This window comes from Trichophyton verrucosum, assembly GCF_000151505.1.
Source record: "Trichophyton verrucosum HKI 0517 chromosome Unknown contig00357_1.f1.exp, whole genome shotgun sequence".
Lineage (NCBI taxonomy): Eukaryota > Fungi > Ascomycota > Eurotiomycetes > Onygenales > Arthrodermataceae > Trichophyton > Trichophyton verrucosum.
In genome coordinates, this window is record NW_003315405.1 from 20,804 (window position 1) to 38,781 (window position 17,978).

At 49.0% G+C, this 17,978-nt stretch overlaps 11 protein-coding genes across 11 annotated transcripts; 5 read left to right on the plus strand and 6 right to left on the minus strand.

Annotated features, from left to right (window-relative positions):
• Positions 1-925: 925 nt before the first annotated feature.
• On the plus strand, positions 926-2,197 carry TRV_04600 (uncharacterized protein; the record flags this gene model as incomplete). The annotated part of the gene is made up of 1 exon (XM_003021241.1): positions 926-2,197. One exon carries the CDS (start codon positions 926-928, stop codon positions 2,195-2,197), a length of 1,272 nt encoding a protein of 423 aa, XP_003021287.1.
• Positions 2,198-2,691: 494 nt separating this feature from the next.
• On the minus strand, positions 2,692-3,260 carry TRV_04601 (uncharacterized protein; the record flags this gene model as incomplete). The annotated part of the gene is made up of 2 exons (XM_003021242.1): positions 2,692-2,870; positions 3,002-3,260. 2 exons carry the CDS (start codon positions 3,258-3,260, stop codon positions 2,692-2,694), a joined length of 438 nt encoding a protein of 145 aa, XP_003021288.1.
• A 470-nt stretch (positions 3,261-3,730) lies between these two features.
• On the plus strand, positions 3,731-4,501 carry TRV_04602 (uncharacterized protein; the record flags this gene model as incomplete). The annotated part of the gene is made up of 1 exon (XM_003021243.1): positions 3,731-4,501. One exon carries the CDS (start codon positions 3,731-3,733, stop codon positions 4,499-4,501), a length of 771 nt encoding a protein of 256 aa, XP_003021289.1.
• Positions 4,502-4,604: 103 nt separating this feature from the next.
• Positions 4,605-4,967, minus strand: TRV_04603 (uncharacterized protein; the record flags this gene model as incomplete). Its single annotated transcript, XM_003021244.1, has 1 exon — positions 4,605-4,967. The coding sequence occupies one exon, from the start codon at positions 4,965-4,967 to the stop codon at positions 4,605-4,607; it is 363 nt and encodes a 120-aa protein (XP_003021290.1).
• A 327-nt stretch (positions 4,968-5,294) lies between these two features.
• On the plus strand, positions 5,295-5,920 carry TRV_04604 (uncharacterized protein; the record flags this gene model as incomplete). The annotated part of the gene is made up of 2 exons (XM_003021245.1): positions 5,295-5,510; positions 5,588-5,920. 2 exons carry the CDS (start codon positions 5,295-5,297, stop codon positions 5,918-5,920), a joined length of 549 nt encoding a protein of 182 aa, XP_003021291.1.
• Positions 5,921-6,161: 241 nt separating this feature from the next.
• Positions 6,162-6,969, minus strand: TRV_04605 (vacuolar protein sorting 29, putative; the record flags this gene model as incomplete). Its single annotated transcript, XM_003021246.1, has 4 exons — positions 6,162-6,278; positions 6,339-6,752; positions 6,816-6,830; positions 6,880-6,969. 4 exons carry the CDS (start codon positions 6,967-6,969, stop codon positions 6,162-6,164), a joined length of 636 nt encoding a protein of 211 aa, XP_003021292.1.
• A 603-nt stretch (positions 6,970-7,572) lies between these two features.
• On the minus strand, positions 7,573-9,624 carry TRV_04606 (uncharacterized protein; the record flags this gene model as incomplete). The annotated part of the gene is made up of 1 exon (XM_003021247.1): positions 7,573-9,624. The coding sequence occupies one exon, from the start codon at positions 9,622-9,624 to the stop codon at positions 7,573-7,575; it is 2,052 nt and encodes a 683-aa protein (XP_003021293.1).
• A 1,709-nt stretch (positions 9,625-11,333) lies between these two features.
• Positions 11,334-11,696, minus strand: TRV_04607 (uncharacterized protein; the record flags this gene model as incomplete). Its single annotated transcript, XM_003021248.1, has 1 exon — positions 11,334-11,696. One exon carries the CDS (start codon positions 11,694-11,696, stop codon positions 11,334-11,336), a length of 363 nt encoding a protein of 120 aa, XP_003021294.1.
• Positions 11,697-12,513: 817 nt separating this feature from the next.
• TRV_04608 (dynein light chain (Tctex1), putative) lies at positions 12,514-12,954 on the plus strand (the record flags this gene model as incomplete). Its single annotated transcript, XM_003021249.1, has 2 exons — positions 12,514-12,543; positions 12,646-12,954. The coding sequence occupies 2 exons, from the start codon at positions 12,514-12,516 to the stop codon at positions 12,952-12,954; spliced, it is 339 nt and encodes a 112-aa protein (XP_003021295.1).
• A 392-nt stretch (positions 12,955-13,346) lies between these two features.
• Positions 13,347-14,781, minus strand: TRV_04609 (uncharacterized protein; the record flags this gene model as incomplete). The annotated part of the gene is made up of 3 exons (XM_003021250.1): positions 13,347-14,018; positions 14,112-14,607; positions 14,669-14,781. The coding sequence occupies 3 exons, from the start codon at positions 14,779-14,781 to the stop codon at positions 13,347-13,349; spliced, it is 1,281 nt and encodes a 426-aa protein (XP_003021296.1).
• A 781-nt stretch (positions 14,782-15,562) lies between these two features.
• On the plus strand, positions 15,563-17,314 carry TRV_04610 (uncharacterized protein; the record flags this gene model as incomplete). Its single annotated transcript, XM_003021251.1, has 1 exon — positions 15,563-17,314. The coding sequence occupies one exon, from the start codon at positions 15,563-15,565 to the stop codon at positions 17,312-17,314; it is 1,752 nt and encodes a 583-aa protein (XP_003021297.1).
• Positions 17,315-17,978: the final 664 nt, after the last annotated feature.

Sequence of the window (17,978 nt, forward strand, 5' to 3'; positions counted from 1 at the left end):
GGAAAAAAAAACATCAACAAATATGGACAAGCAAGCATTAAAAAAAGGGGGGAACACATGGCTGGCCGCCTTGCTGGTGGAAGTTCTTTGGTTTGCTTCCTGCGTTGCCAGCCAGGAGTTAGCGTGTCATTTGGGGCTTGAACTGAGGCATCTATCTGACTGGGATATGGATCATTTTCTCTTCTACTTCTTCTATTTGGTCTCTTTCTCTTCTCCTGGTTCTTTTCGTGATATCTATTTAACGTGCTATCCCCATGAAGTGGACGTCTCCCATCTGCCAGACAGTTTCTAGACTAAACAGTCAAGCAAGCGAATCTCATCCTCTTTTTTACTCCTCTATGCTTTCTCTACTAACCAATGCCATCATTCAATGAATGAATGTCCTCCTTTGCATGATGATATTTTTATTGTGAATATATTGGAACCATTGGAAATCCCACTTCACGTGATGATAAAAAGCCTGCCAAGTCCCAGATAGGAAATCAGCTTTCTCTCTCGCTTTTTATTATTTTTCTTCCTGCGGGCAAAGCAGATTCTTAAGACTCGCGGTGCTGAGACTTCAATCCTACACATAATATCGTCCGCCGCAGGTAACAGGCTGGTCGAACAGGTGAGTTGCTGGCGCGGGAACGCAGAATTGGCTCTTGAGCGCGGCGAAGAGGTGTGTACCTTGAGTCATCACTTACTGACGGCATCCCTAGATCGCTACCGCAACAACTACGAAGTTCGCCAAATAAACCAGTCCGATAGAGACTGTACTACAGTTATATACACATATAGGATGACATCTACAGCAGTGTCCCTGTCTCCGGGGCTGTCGACCTTCCTGCGCAATCTCAAGATCAACTCGATCGAATCGTCTATAGAAACACTCATATCGTCCGTACATATCACTCTCGGTTCAAAAATGGCACCTTGACTGACGATGGTATATAGCCTGCTTAAACGAAGACAAATACGCCAGTCACACTCATGTGCCGTTGTTACAGTCTACCTGCTCATGCGGGTCGTCTCTACACACCGCGTATCTTCGCCGGAGCAGCTGATAGAGCGAGTCCAGCAGGTTGGGAGACTCATTGTAGCTGCTCAGCCCAGAGAGATGGTCGTAGGAAATATCGTCCGTCGAGTACTTGGTTTAATCAGAGACGAGTCAGAGGATAGCCGGTTCAAGGAGCTCACCTCACAGAAGGGGTCGCAGCAGCAGCAACAACACAAATCTCTAACTCAGTCGAGCCGTGGACATGCGGGTACACGCTCACGGCATACGCCACACTCCCGGAGACGAGGAGGTAATAACCAGGAAATAAAGGGGTTGTCCCCCTTTGATGCGAATGGACGGTACTTATCCCGGCCAGCGCTCATGACACATCCGTCCTTTTCTGGAGTGATGAGCACACCAGTGATATCCATGTTCAATCTCCTTTCTGAACCCGAGCCAGAAGAGACCGCCCAGCCTGAATCATCCCCCGTCGTATCAGAACCAGAACCGGAGCAACCCTCTGAGGGAGATGATGCAGAGGCCAGCGACATAAAGGACTTTAAAGCTGAAGTCCTCGACGGCATAACTGAGATCGTGGATGAATTGCACCAAGTTGACGACCAGATCGCAGCCTATGCACTCGAACACATTCACTCAAATGAAATAATCCTCACATATGAATCATCTGTCTCGGTTCAGAAATTCCTTCTCAAGGCAGCTGCTCGCCGCAAGTTTACTGTCATACACGTGGAATCTTATCCCAACAGCCACAAGGACAGTCATGCTGCAGTCACTGGAACCCTGACGGGCGACGAAGAAGGCCTTGCAACGGACTCATTCCAAAAGCCTCTGATTGCACTGGGCATCACAGTCATACTCATCCCTGACTCGGCCGTGTTTGCACTCATGTCACGAGTGAACAAGGTCATCCTGGGCACTCACTCTGTGCTCGCGAATGGCGGCCTTGTAGCCGCAGCTGGATCTCGAGTCGTTGCCAGCGCTGCCAAGGTACACAAGACGCCTGTAGTGGTAGTGAGTGGAATATACAAGCTCAGTCCTGTCTACCCGTTCGACTATGAGGCCCTTATCGGGTATGGAGACGCCAGCGCGGTTGCAGATTATATGCATAGCGATGTGGCGGAGAAGGTGGACGTGATGAACCCGCTCTACGACTATGTGCCGCCCGAACTTGTTGATCTCTACATCACCAACGTGTGAGTATCGCTTGTAACCCTTTAGTTGTGATTATTGGCTAACTTTGATGTTCAGGGGTGCGCACGCTCCATCATATTTGTACCGCATTGTATCAGACCACTACCGGACAGAGGACATCACTTTTTAATGGTTGAGTTATTCCCCCGCGAGATTAAGAGACGAACATGAGGCATGAGCAACGGGACCGACGTTGAAGAGAAAAATGGAATTTTTGTTAACTTGCACTTGAGCTACTGATTTAAATCGAGCGAATGCACAAGGATTCCACATTTACTGTGATCAAGAAATCTCGGTCTCTGTCAAAAGCAATTGTATCGTATGCCCAGCAGGGGAGTTTCATCCTTCACATAACCGTAGAATTCGTAGCAATTAGCAGCCCCTTCTGTATTGTTCCGGATCCATAGCCGTAGCCATAGCCATCGACCCAAACCAGGCTGTGTATCCTCTCGTAAACAGCCACGCCATCTCGCCCGCAACCACGAAATTAAGAAACCCGTCTAAGATCGTGGCTTCTCCTTCTTCTCCTTCCACAGAGCAGACAGACCAACACCGGAGACCTTGACGACCTTGAATCGCACACCGGGGATATCACCCTTGGCCTTGCCCTTACGACCGAAACCAGCAAGCAGCACCTCGTCGTTCTCGTCAACGAAGTTCAAGCAGCCGTCATTGGGAACTAGAATGTCATTAATTAGCCATGCTCTCGCTCAATATAATACCACGCCACTTTTGATCATCCGCGCACCCCTCCCCCCTCGCGAAACATGGTCCGGACAACGCCTAACAATTGAATAAAGATCGACGTACCGAAAGCAGTGACTTTCTTTCCGTTCTTGACAAGCTGAACCTTGACACACTTTCGAATAGCAGAGTTGGGCTGCTTGGCCTCGACACCAACTTTTTCTATGACGATTCCTTTGGCGTGTGACGATCCACCGAAGGGAGAGGACTTGAAGGCGGTTCCTAGGAGACGCTTCTTGTAGTGCAAATCGGCCCAACGACCCTCGCGGCGATGGTTTCGCAGCTTGCGGGCGGCGTTAAGACCACGCGGCTTGCCTTTTCCCATCTCGACGTATTAACGTATCTATAGTTCGCTGCACGGCGTAAATTGTAAGTCGGGGAATCGATCTGCTTGATATCAGGGCTTCAAATTTTCCACATACGATAGGAAGTTGTCGGGGAGGAAAAGACCAACGAGCTGTTGTCTGTAGCTTCGTTGCAATGTCGAGTGTCGTTGGTGTCGAAACGTCTTTTTTCTCCGCCGACAATGAAGTTTTGGTGGTTTTTTTTTTGGTGTTCGCTAAAAGTGCGTTTGGTAAGCGAATTAGATTAGTAATACATTAGTAATATGAACCTAGTGACTAACGGGTGAGTCATAACTTAATAAGCATTGACATAAGCAAGTCTGGACTACAAGCAAAGCAAAAGCGGAAGAAAGGAAGAGAGAAAGAAGACGACGAAGGCGGCGGAAGGACAGAAAGAAAGACAAGATGAAGATAAAAGCAAACGGGTGAAGGGATGAGATAGCTTTGGAAGATGTCGCAGAGTGGCTCTTCTAGGCAAGGGAGGAGGATAGTCATCCAGACGCCGTCTCAGAACACTTCTAGGGCGTCTCTCGCCAACGCCAGGACGGGACCAGGAACAGCTGCAGGCACAGCACCCCAGACATCTTCAACGCACGCCTCCATTCTGAAGAGCATCCGAGACCTCCACGATATACACGATATTCATGATATCCAGAGCGTCCGAGACCTGAACCTGACCCACCCGCGCACCCAGCAGGATGCAGCACCTCCACGGCCGGCAGAAGGGGCAGACGCCCTCTGGGACCAGATGCAGAGTGCTCTCGCCGAGGTAGAGCTTGCAGCTACCGGAGGCAGCCGGATGTTTGGCTCATATCACCCGGAAGTCGTGGAGAGTCTACGAGCCAAGCAGCTCGCGCTGGCTCAGGCATGGGGCAGAACAGAGGGCGAGGAAGTGCCTAATAACAGCAGCAATAACAACAATAACTCGTCGAGTGGGAACACAGCTGTGATGGAGATAGAACAAAACAAACCGCGGGAAGTGCTGGACGAGAAGACCGAGAAGGATATCACGCACGCTCGAAAACGGAGAGAAGCCAATGACAGGTACTTTGAGCGAGTGAGCAATGGTGTACTGGACGTCGTTGCGAAGCTGGAAGATGTGGCAGAGACGATGCGTGAGGTTGCGAGCAAAAGTAAGGAGATTTGGGCTGACAGCGGGAGTAGACAGTCCCCCGTTGGTTCGACAGCTGGGCAGAAAGTATCTGCTGATGCAGATGACTGACATACTATATCCTCCTCTACATTCACCAGGTAGAGACTTTGTCATAGCCGGATATCATGGGTCGCAGGTAGTATACATATAAAATACACTCAAGGAGGTATAATTACCCTCCACGCGCCTTTCTGAACGCCTCCCTTATGTCCTCCCAGCTGAATTCATGGATGCTCCGCGCCATCGACTTCACCTCTTCATTCCATCTCATTTTCCATGTATCAACCATCGTTGGCCCCTCAGGTGGTGCGTAGCCTCGTCGTGCCAGTGCTGCAGCATAGTCCACCTCATCGCGCACGCTGTGTGTAGCAGTAGCCGGCATAGACATGTTGTTCAGAGAATCAATCTGTTCCCGAAGAAGAGCCTGCTGCTGCTGTCTGTCGGAAAGCTGTTTCAGCACCGTCAGCTGGATGATAGAGTAGGTGAGAGCAAGCCCGCCAGCCTGTGATGCGGTTAGTACAGGCAGTAAATCCATGGGTGATGGCAGTAGAACGTACGAAGCCAGCAATAAAACCCATTCTTGCGATGTCAGCAATCAAGTGGTAGAACCACCCGCATGCTCTTCAGACCATTTTCTTCTTTAATTGATCTCGTCGTCCGTGGATGTTCTTTTGGTTCTCCGAGATATTCGTTTGGCCGTTGAACAACAAAAAATCTGCCAAGACTTTTTCCTCTGCTGACAATTTTTTTGTTCGATCCAAGCTTCATCAAATCTTCAAGGAAGCAACCAAATCGACTTTATCACCACCAATTAAGCTGCCAACGTCATCAGTCTTACTTCTAACGATACACACCCTTCACAATGGCTGGTGGTGCAATGAAATATCGACATTTGGGGCGCAAGTCCTCACACCGACGGGCCCTGCTTCGAAATCTAGTCACGTCTCTCTTCACACATGAGTCGATAACAACGACATGGCCCAAGGCAAAAGAGGCTCAGCGGCTGGCGGAGAAGCTGATTACGCTTGGAAAGAAGAATACAGAGGCCAGCCGGAACAGGGCGATGACTTATTTCTTTGTACGTCCATCAAGTCGGAAGCTGAAGAACGATATTTCAACACCTTAGCCCTGGACAAGAAAACTAACGTCGGATAGGCACCACATAAGATGCTACCAAAACTCTTTGGCCCTCTTCGAGAACGATATATGGATCGACCAGGTGGCTACACCCGAGTACTGCGCATTGAGCCCAAGAAATCAGACCAAGCTCCCTCCGCCATTCTCGAGCTGGTGGATGGCAAGCGAGATATGCGGTTTGCCATGACTGCCAGAACACTTGCTCACCAGCGAGCTTCGGGAGAAGAAGAAATGAATGAAATCACAGCGAAGAACGTGGAGAAGGTGACTAGGTTTAGACCTGACGGACAAGCCGCGCTGGAGAAGGAAGTGGAAAGGTTATTCAACGAGAAGAAAGACCGTCGAAGCTGAGCGGCCATTTTTTTGCATTTGTACTTGCTCGTTGGTTCTGCTTCATGGCGTGTTGGGCTTGTAATTTTATGGTAATTGACTTTAGATGTCTCCTGACTTGACACTGCTGCAGGATTGGCAGGTTGGTTGACTTATATATTTGTATATTATTATGATTTGTTCGCCAAATGTCTATTATTTGAACGCTCAAGTGTCGGTCCTCACACGGCAACCTCAAGGATATCATTTAATGGAATGAGTGTTACGCAGATTGGGAGATTTGTTTCCGGAAAGACACCTTTTCTACCACCACATTCTCGGCCCCTTGCTCGTCCACCCGTATCTGATAGACATACAGCACAAGAACATCGCCTTGCACCTACACCAAACTGTAAGCAATCGCATACACTACGAAGATCAGCGGTAGGCAAACACTTACATCCATCAAACAGAAACTCGGAGTTGGCTCCTCCCCTTTCGACACCCCAGATGTAGTAAACGCCCCCGTTGCACTGCCAGGGTTAACAAAGTACCTTCCCTCCATCTCATACGCCTCGAATTTGTGCGTGCCTCCCCACAGCAAGATATCAACATCCATCTGTCTAGCTGCGATCAGCAGCGCTTCCGAATCGCCCTGCGGGATAATCGTGTGGCCATGCGTGAAACCTATCCGTAGGCTACCGTGCGTGACGACCTTAGCTAGAGGAAGATTCGGAGCATCGACGTCAAAGTCGCCCTTGACGACCTGCAGGTCCGGTGCTATTTGGCGGAGAAATTCATATGTGTCGCGATCTGTGAGGTTGCCTAGACATAAGATCTGGCCGATCTTGCCGGGTGTGAGGAGTTTCTTGAACTATACAAGATGTTAGTCAGTGGAAAACAGCTATAGAGACAGAGACGGGATGAATTGACATACCTTTGCTGGGATATCCTGCGGGCAGCAGAAGGATTAGGACATATTAGTATTGTTATTGTCGTACGTAGTTGCGCCAGGCTTCAATAGAGCTGCTTACTGGTGCTCTGTCGGGAATGAAGAGGTCACCTATGACCAGGACGAGGCGCGATGTCATCGTATATCATCAATATCGGCATCAATATCCCATTACATGGGTTGCTCAGGCTAGTATCTTGTTATATTTGCTTGTTCGTGTCTTTGGCATCTTCTTCGTCTTATCAAAACGTCACTTTTCGAGCTATCATCACGTGAGTGGAATTTGGCTGTTCCCCCCTAGCTTCATTATAAACATCTACAGGAGATCAAAGAGGGGTGGGAGTTGATGGTAAGCATAAGACAATCTCTTCTGTATATAATATATCCACATAAAATAAAGGAGGAGGGGAAGTAATATAGTGAGTAGAGCTATCGGTCTCACAAGAAAGTTAGGAATATTAAGAATTTGTATAGGGGTGAAGGCAGAAAGGGGTAGAGAACAGCCAACACCATAGACGCGCCCAAATTAAAGGAGTTTCAAGTGTTCCGCTATTCCGAATTGAAATCAGGGGAGATGAGCAGGCAAACAGGGAAAGCAATAGACAAGGTCGTTAAGGTAGTCATAAGGGAAGCATGCAATGCTTGGTCAAACACTCTAAATAGAAATAATAAAATGAAATGGAGCAAAAAGGTTGTTATCCAGCATATATTTATACATGCTAAGTTCGGTTTGGAGGCATTTTTATCGATGCCTCTTTGCATTCTTGGTTTTCAACTCGTCTTTCCTGCCGACGGTATGTCGTCTTGTTGGTGTAGTAGGTATTGGTGGTCTGGCATGATGCTTCGCCGGGCCCGAGATATGCCCCGTTGTTGAATTTGAAGCATTCGAATCGGCACTTGGATCATCTCCGTCCTGAACCTTGACATCATCGAATGTATTTCCTTCGTCCTCAGAACCAGAGGAGCTGGGGCTGGGACTCTCAGATTCGGAGGGAGCTTCGTATTCTCCATCGTCGCTTACGAGGCTAGGGGCCTGGTTTGACTCGACTGTGTTAGGGCTGAGGTTGGGTGAATTGGAGCCTGTCATATCCATGTCTCCATCGGGTTCCGGATGCCGCCCCGCTGCCATTCCTGAGGAGTAAAGAGTTGGCGATGTTGATGTGTGCAACAGTCCAGGTGAGCGACGTGTGGGAGCGCCTCGTTTGTCCATTCCCTTGCGGCTGCCAGGTCGTTGAGGCTGGGAGGATGCATAAACGGTGCGGCCAGGCAGTCTGTTATTCCGAATGCTTAGCTGAGAACTTGTATGTCCGTGTGAAGTATTTTCATCTACCTCGCTGTCTGAGTTTTCATCTGAGAGGAACATGTCGACGTCTGGTTTGGTAAGGGCATCGTTCACAACGTGTGATAGGTCAATATCGATACCCTTCCAGAGCATGAGGGACGATAAGTGAGGTGTCTGAGGCGATGCCTTGAAAGTAGAAGCGGGGGAGACATCGGGCTTTTTAGGACCTCCTCTTGGAGTGCTTGATTTGGGTTGTAGTTGAGGCGAAGGAGTAACGGATTGGATAGGAGGGTTAGTGCTGGCCTTGGCCTGCTGATTACTGTGCTTTGCCCCTTTCGCAGGGTCAGTGAGGAGAGCAGACCGAATCAACGGATGGACATAGCCAGCGGGACCAGCAGCAGGCGGTTCACTCTGCCCACCTACAACAGTACCCGCCTCATCCACCTCAACAGGCTCACCGGAGGCTGCTGCTGCGGCATCGTGACTGGCAAAGCTGCGGTTATGCGCTATCCGGCAGTGATTGATAAATCCTTGTGTGCTGGAGAAGTTATCACGCCTGCAGTCAAGACAGACCAGCTTCACAAATTGCCCGTCCGTCTTGCGTTTAATGATCATCGGGCCGGCCTTGTCTTTCGGAGGAGGGTATCCACTTGAAAGGGCTTGTAGTTTCGCACCAGCAGTGCCACGATGAGAGCGTGAAGAAGCCGTGGTTGCATCAGCCCATGATGCACGAGTCGTTCGTCCATCTACCACGGGACTCTTGCCGGCCCTAGAAGGCAGCGGCACTGTCTCGACCTCTCCACCATCGAATCGCGGATCCGGAAGAAGCCACCGTGCGTAATGCCGGGTATACGCTCCATCATTGGTACCCCAGGGAGAAGGAGATGCTGGAGGACGGGGGCTGCTGCGCGGAGGCATGACGGCTGGTCCAGAGCCGTTGCTAACGGCCGCCAGAGGTCCCGTCAGGCCAGATCCAGGGTATGGAATCTCACCGCAACGACGCAGCTGCTCGAGCGCAACCTGGCACTTGGCCATCTCCTGCTCTATCATGCGTAGTTCATCGTGCTTGAGCAAAACTTCAAGGCTGAACTGTGATTCCAGGGTCTGACGCAGCTCTTCGGTATCCATGGTCCGCGCTGCTATGGGCTGCCGAAGGTCATGTAGCTTGGGTATATTGGCTTTGCTTGTCGGTTTGGTAACTGGGTCGCGGTCCGGGCCTATCCTGGGCTCCGCAACGTCTCTTGACTGGGCTATGCTGTCGTTATCTGCAGACACTGTTGGTCTATGTAGAGCAGCTATCTTAGAGTAGCCAGCGGCATCCTGCGAAATCACTTCTGATCCAGCAGAATCGGACCTTTTCCGCTTCAGTGTCTGCGACTGCGACTGCGACTGCAGCTGTGATGATGACGGGTTCTGTTCTCGTACGGCCATCTCCTTGACTGGGTGCTCCTGCGCAGTGCCCGTTACCTGTTTAACCCTAGCAATAGAAGACCAGGGTAGCAGACGGAACATGCCATATGAAAGCGCCTTGCAGAGAAGAGACAGCTGTGTATCGTCGAATTCCCCGGTACGTAATAAATGTATCAACGTCTAGGGTGCCACATGCAGGCTGGCTCGTAGGGGCCACCAGGGCAATCAGGAACGGCGTCTTTATAGCGCCCAGGCGTCTCTTGCGAGCCTCTTCCTCTTAGGCACCGCAAAGTCTGTCTTCACCAGGACGACCGAGCTGTAGAGAGGTGGAAAGAAACCGGTGCCGCGCGGAAAAACGGGCTGTTTCAGGTACGACCTGAGCGTCGCTGCCTCGGCGGCGACGTGTCCAGACACTTCAAGGCCGACCAGAGACGAGAGATCGCTGCAGGCGGTGTCAAGTCGCCGGGCAGAGGACCGTGAGAAGCGCTGTCAGGAAGCGCTGGCCGTGGTCTCGAAGGGCGCGCAAGTTGGCGGTTTTGAGGTTCGAGGTTGCGTTGTCTTGGGTCTCTCGGACGGTCGGGCTGGCTGGTGACGTTTGGCTTGGCCAGGGGGAGATAGATGCAAGCTAGCTGACGAACTAACGACTTGCAGCGCAGCGGCCACCCCGGCGCGGCGATAGCGAGGCGAGATGGGGGATGTGCGATTGTCTCAATCGTGCCAGCAGCGAGGGAGATACAGAGGCAGGACGGTAGAGGTAGAGACTCCGAGTGGTGAAGTCATCATAGAAGCCGAGCGAAGAAGTTGAATTAAAGTAATGGATAACACAGCAAGGGGGATGATGACTAAGCATGGCTCTAGCTTTTGCTTTTGTTTTTATTTTTTCTTCGGCTTGAAGAAAGAGAAAAAAAAAAAAACAGAAGATATTAACACTTAACAGGAGAAGATAGAGTGAGACGGTACCTGGTATATGCTTACACTAAAGGTTTTACATGATGTTGTTTAGCTGATAGCCTTCCAATTTATACGGCATATATATATCAACAGATGGTCCTTGATTACAGGATGTATCTGTGTAAACTGGCTGAGATGTTACATGGAAAGGGGATATTCGGGGTTGACTGCTCCAGAGTTCACTACATGCGCTGCCTGGACGTCTTTATGTTGGAATGCTATATGAAACTGGACACCATATACAGAGTACTATGTGTACTGCTGGGGGTTTCGGTATAGCCAGAACTATAAATATAATAAACCCACCCTTAAGTAACAGCTTTGCTTGCTACACAGGAGGGAGTACTTCGGTAAATTTATAAGTTGGTTAGTACTGCATATAATACTGGTTGCTACGCCTAGTAATACAGCTAAAGGCATAATATCAGTCAAGAGAGATATGTTTAACAAAAACCTAACAATACACATGAAATGGAATGGATGGAGAGAATGGCTTTATGCAGGATGATATAATATCTTCATTATGGCGCTTCCCTAGCCAATCGGAAGGCAAGCGGACGTGCAAGGCCTCGTACATATCAATGCAAGGCTGCCAAAACTGAGAATTGATAAAGACACCGTCACGATGGGCGACAGCTGCTCGCCCGTTCAGCTGTATCATATATGAATCTTTATACCGCTGGGAACGCACATCGCAAGCTAAAGCAGAACAGAACAAAAAGTCATCAAGTACAGGTACACGTATAGACACCCAATCACCTAAATCACCAGCATAGACAGACATATCCAACCAGACAAACCAAGGTCCGAAGTATTCCAAAACCAGTGCGTCGATTTCACTTCACCTCAAATGAATGCATCTACTTAGCACCACCCTGCTTGAACCTGAGGACGAAATTGACAACAACAGCGGCCAGCAGCGCAACAGCCAGCACCGTCGGCCCGAACCGGTCGTCGAAACCGCTCTGCCCGCGTCTCCTAATACTCTGCGCTCGCCAGTGAAACGTCACCAGCGCATATATCATCGAAGCCATTGCCACGAATGTGAACAGCGCGGCACTGATTTGGCCTACGCGGTCGCCAAAGTTAAGCAGGCCAATAGCCAGGCCGCCGAGGATGATCGTGAAGTTGAGCCATGAGAGGAACGTTCGCTCGTTGGCGAAGAAGACCTTTGGCTCGACGCGAGTTGGCAGCGCAATTCTCTTGCCTGTGTTTATCATCATCGTTCATCTCAGTGGTTAGCTTTCAAACTTTTATCCATTCTTTTGTGCTCTGCTGGGCTGTGCTTCCGTAGAAGCTATTGCTACTGGTTGCAAGGGTCCAATCGGCAGCTTACCTGGAGCGGACTGTAGGAGGGGCTGGCTTGACATAGTGACTGGTGGCAAGGGACAATTATTGAAGGGTAGCGAGTTCCACGCGGTCAGACGTATCTGTCGAACACTCGGCTGTAGATGGGTAAAGACAGTCAAAACGCCAGCTGAATCTCGCTTCGTCGATGGTTTTTTTCTTCGGCTTCTTCGACTCTCTCGAAAAGCTTCTTTTGCTTCTTGCCACTTCGGGACAAGAATCCATCACGTGGCAAATAAGTAACAGTCACATGATCCATGCTTACTAATCAGATATAGTATTACATAACTCAAAGCTAATTATACACGCACGGGCAGTTACATAATCCATTGTTATTCTCACAAGTAAACAAGACGACGAGGAGAAAAGTCGCTAGTTTTACGAGTGATCGAGAGAGATACAAGTTGCGTATCGCTGCGGCGGTCAATTGTCTTCACCCGTATAGTCGAATACCCTCATTTTAGTGTCGCGCAGGACCGCCGGAGCCATGGCAGTTGAACCGCACTCTAGCTCGGTATGGTTACCCCTGTGTCCTGCTAAGCATCCGCGGGCCCCTTACTGACGGCTCGCTACCATGACTTATAGCCAATTCCTGTGGAACAGCTTTCCAAGATCGCTGCTGAGGTATTCAAACCTCCCACTCCCCAACCCGGATCTCCTTCGCCCCGCTACAAGTTACTAACGCACTCAGGCATGCGATTCCACACTGGAGGGTGTCGAGCAGTATGAACATGAAAAGGTCTCCGAATGGAGTGCACAGATAATAGTTCGTTCTATCTAGTTTATGCGCTACTCAATACCCCAGCTGGCTAACACTGGATATAGAACCAAGTCCTTCGATCACTCATATCATCTATTTCCTCAGAGGAGACGGATAAGGAAGAGGACAGCAAACCCGACCCTTCTAAACCCACATATCGATTCAACGTTACCTGCACAATCATTCAGCAAGGCTTCTCAAGCAAGGAGGGCTCCACTAATGTTGAAGCTCGAGGACGACGAGGCATGCACTGTGCATCAGGCGCATACTGGGATACCAAGCATGACGGCATGTGGACGTATAAACATCCTGTGGCCGAGGAGAAGGGGATGGACCTAGTGTTGAACATTGTCTGGTTTGGCTCTCTGAGATGAATCTTATGGGGGAAACGTGCTGTGTTCTTGTTTCAAGCCTTGGAATGGTATAAAATTTGAATTCTCCTGGATGGAAATGTGGTGAATTTTTTTTGGGAGCATAAATGATTACATAGGATAATGGTCATTATTACTATTACGTAGACCTTTAAGATGTAATCGCTGCTTCTGAATGCCTACTGCCGCAAGATAGTACTATATATTGAACCGATTTCATTTCCGATGTGTCAGATCAATCATACATACAATCAATTCCTCCATACACCAACAAAATACCGATAACAACGCCACCATACATTCAACGCCAGGCTAGAACATGATTACTCAAAGAAAGAGAGGCAGATAGGCATCAAAAAGGTATATAACCTAGCATCAATCGAAGAAAATACCGTTTACCGCGGCTCGGAGTAATCATTCAGGGCAACACAGACCGCACCACGATGATGACCTTGATATTGTCGGATGATTTGCCCGGACGAAAGTTCCCATAGACGTGCACAGTGATCACTAGACACTGTAACCAGGTATGCAGAGTCAGCCGAGAAGGCACAGTCCCATACCCACCTTTGATGACTGGCTAGTGTAGTTTCCAGGAAAAGCGTATTTGTGGTATGGTCCATAGGTGGTCCATCAAGAAAAGAAGAAAATGGCTGATCCGAAACAAAGCTATCGTTCTGGGTAAGTTCTGAGGCAGATATTTCTGTACTCCCGCCAGATGCGATGATTGAACCGCTGGCTGGAGATCCCTTTCCATTCCATTCTGTTCGGGTCTTGGGTGGTGTCTTTATGGCTTCACCTTTTTGTCCGTTTGGAGAAGCAGTAACAGAAGTAGCCGCAGAAGCAGGTCCAGGAGTCTTTTGGGCGGCTTCCTTGGCTGCCTTCTCCCTGGCGGCAGCGGCCATTTTTGCTGGCCCATATTCTGGATCCAAAGACCAGACCTTGGCTGTATGATCTGCTGAGCAGGTTGCCAAATGCTTGACGTCTGGCGAGAGTAGCACTCTAGTCAGATAGTCCTTATGCGCTTGGAAGGTCGCAACGGGGACAATGCTTGTTTCATCTTGGTTCTGCAACATTCGCCAGAGGTATACGTTTCCCTGTTACAATGTTATCTGGTAAGCAAGGATCATACAAATCTACCAGAGGGAGAAAAACCATACCTTGTTATTTCCAGCACACAGTAAAGATCCATCACTGGCAACGCTAACACTAGCCACGGACACATCTTCCTCGGGTATCAGTTGGTGGGTACATCTGCTTTCACCCAGATCCCAGACTCGGATAAAGCCAGAGCCATCTCCGCTAATCAATTCACCTTGGTTGGGATGAATAACCACATCATTCACAGGGGCTTTGTGAGTATAATTTCTCTGTAGTGTCCCAGACCTAACGTCCCACACCTTCACCGTGCAGTCCTCGGAGCTGGTCACCATCCACTTTCCTTCACAGTGGAACGCGACGCCGGTGATATTATTCGTATGTCCGTCGAACTTCATGACTGGATTTGGGTTTGTAGATCGGATATCGTAAAGGTACACTCGATGCCTGCCTGCAGCGGCCACAAAACGCTTATCTGGAGTGATGCATAGCCGGTTGACCTGGGACTCTGGGTGCTGGATGGTGCGGGAACATATGCCTGATAGGGCCTCCCAGAATCTAGAATCAAGTCAGTTACGCAGTCTCAAGTTTGAAATATTTCTATACCTGCTGGACATACCGAATAATATGGTCATATCCCGCTAAACCCAGCATGGACAGCCAGTTAGCTGCATTGATGGATGTTATCAAAATGCGGGAAGGTGACATACCTGTACAAAGAATCACACTCATGGCTGCGGCGCGCGACGTAGAGCTTTAGTTGTTTTTTCTTAGCTAGAGTAAGCTCATCACAGCTCAGTTCTTGCTTGGAAAGCCTTCCTTTTTGTGCTTTCTCCCTTCTTCACAGGTCTCTGTTCATCAAGAGCTTTCTATATTTCTTCTTGGTTCCTCATGGAAGAATCTCGATATACTGCAGGTGGCCCAAGCGTGGGTGACAGCCGCCCAGGAGTGATCGGAGAAATATTTTACCGTTCAATTTCATGGAAGCCGCCCGGGCAACCCAACATCCATCATATTATTTATGTCTATAGCGAATATTTAACATTCTCAAGACAAATATCCCGTGGATAGAGCTTCTATAACTCCCTATTGTTTAAAAAACAGCTATTTCATTCGCATATGGAGAGTTATTGGAGTAAATATGCCCTCGATGCCAATAAATAAGGTTTGAGTTAATCCGACGTATTACATAATTACAAGAGTCATTGGTCATGTGACTACCTGCTGGACAAAAAATGAACAGAACTCAACTTGGACTTCAACTACATCAACATCAACAACTTCAACAACACCAGCCAGCTAGGTCGAGCAATATAACAAGTGGACGGCAGGGGCTATTAATAGTGACCGCTTGGACTGGTCTCGAATCCTGCTTCCCTTACAGACTTGTTAAGTTACGGCTACTAGCTTGGAGAGGGGTTGTTTGTTGCTCCTTTGACTGATCTATTAGTCCTTGTCGATGGATTGAATAGCATCAAAAGCCCCAGCAGGATTGCACTGTGTTATGAACACCATGCAATCCTCGTCATCAGAAGGTATTTATGCTTCTTTACAGACACTGCCTTGCTGTTTTCCTCCTGTCCAAAGCCCTCATGAGCTGCGGACAGAGAACTCTCCCAACTCTCAGCCAGCTATGAATCAAGGCCAAGAGCTTACACATTTACTTGAACCACAGCCGCAGCACTTGTGGGATTTTCCGGGTGAACCAGACGTTACTGAGGGGCTTGATTCTCTCTCTGATCTGGGCATTTTCGGTAATGGAAGTGATTTTCAGGATGCCTTGGACAGACTCACAGCCTCAAACGGAGGCAATGATGACATTGACGATATCCTACTACAACATGACACTACGCTGAACGACAACGCAAACCCAGCGGCGGAAAACACTGAAACTCATAGTGCCCAACCAGCAGCCGACGAGCATACGGGCGCCTTAACGGCGGGACTGGATGATGGTAAGCGTATGCTCAAAAGGTCTTTCGATTGCATAGACGATGCTACGAATATCGGTACCGATGACATCTGTGAAACTTCTAAAAGACTGTGCAAAGTATCCCCCAATATTCCTGGACCCCTTCAGATTGAAAGTCCTTCGCCGACCCGCGATACTACTTCCTGTCACCCTAGCGACAGCTCAATAGCTTCCTCTCGCAGAGGGCCGCATCTTGCTTTACTTCCACATACGGGCCGCTCATATGAGCAGGAGGATGTACCGCAAGCTATAACCGTGGAACATACCCTGCCTTCGCCGTCGACGCAATATATTCCTGATGATAATTCTCGAGGAGAACGTGAATCATCAGTTGACTCTTTGTTCGACGATGTTGAAGTTCCTAGTGACCCCGTTCCGCCGCGAGTTCCGATCCATCAACCGTTGTCTCTTCCTGGAAGGCCATGTCACACTGTCTCTTCCTCGATCCTATCACCCCCGGAATCCCCCCCAGCTGCCGAGCCAGTCTTTCTCAAGCCGTGGGTACGAAAACCAGTGTCAGAAATTATAAAAAAATACAACAATATCGGGAGCCAAGATCTACTGAATTCCATGTACAGACAGGTTTTCACTACGCCCAACAATGCAGAGAAATATATTTCTCCCTATCCTCGCATGGGCGGACCTCTAGGCTATCTACCGTCGACTCCGGTCGCTCACGTCAAGTGTGTTGAAGTAGCGGACAGCACAGTTAACCACAGAGTCAACCAATACCGCAGGGTAGCGCATAGGATGAGATATGAACGGGATAAAATTGCATGGTTTTCTGCGCAGTGGGGCGGCATTGACCCTGTTACAGGAAAGTCAAAGGCACAGCAGATGAGAGAAGAATGTACCCTCCTGAAACGGTCAATAACTTTCAAAAACAAGGCAATCGAAGAAGCCACAGCTGAGGCGGAACTCTGGCGCAACAAGTTTCGGAACCTTGAAGCTGCCCACCTCAACCTCCTCACGCAGTATCATGCCGCAATAGCTGTAGCCTCCAAGGCTACGGCAGCAAGCCTTGCTTCTCATCAAGGAGCATCCAAACCTACAACAGTGCCCTCAGAACCTGCAAGGATCGACCTTACTGCCGAAGGACCAGTAGCCGCAAAGCCTGATGTTTCTGCCTTGAACCGTATGCGTATGAAGAAGTATAACTGGCTGGATAACAGTCGGCGTTGCCAGACGCCCCAATGTGCAACCCCAGTTGCTGAGAATGAGTCTCAATCTGGGCAAGATGACAACGATGAGCTTAGCCAGATGCCTGTGCAGGAACTTGGAGCTTCCAATTAGGATGATTGCAATGTACTGCCTTTTGTTAGTGTATTATTACTGTGGAACTGCCTAATTGCTGAAATAACCACTTACCTAAATGCCACCGTATCCACTCGCCTAACTAGGTACACAGAGTAAAGTATGTATTCTTCTTAGCGTAAGGTTCTCCAGTGTATCTATGTACTCCGAGGCCACACCTTACCTCATTCTATTTACTTACCTCTTATACCTATCTCCTTTTTATTTTACCTTCTTACTCTTATATAGGATTCTTATACATCTAACCCCTTGCCCTTAACCCTAACCCTACCCTAGTATAACGAGATAATATAGCAGAAGTAGAAGATTGTGCTTAGGATACACAGCTAGGCAGCTGGATACGGCGGCATTTGGGTACGTAGATCGAGTGCGGAATCTCACCTGTTCTCTGGCCTTTTACCTCTATCCTTTATCCACAACTACCCAACCTCTATCTCTAAGCGGGATGGCCCACACTTCCGCTAACTAACCACTTGTAGTTAGGCACCATAGTTTATTTACACTTCAACGCGCTCCTCCTGGTCCTCTACAAGCCTCTAACACTTGTCCTCGTACAAACTCTTGTGTCTGTTGTGACCCCTTCTACTGAGATCAGGCCCTTGTCACTTCTACTCTGCAGTTGTTCGTTGGGTTAATACTATGA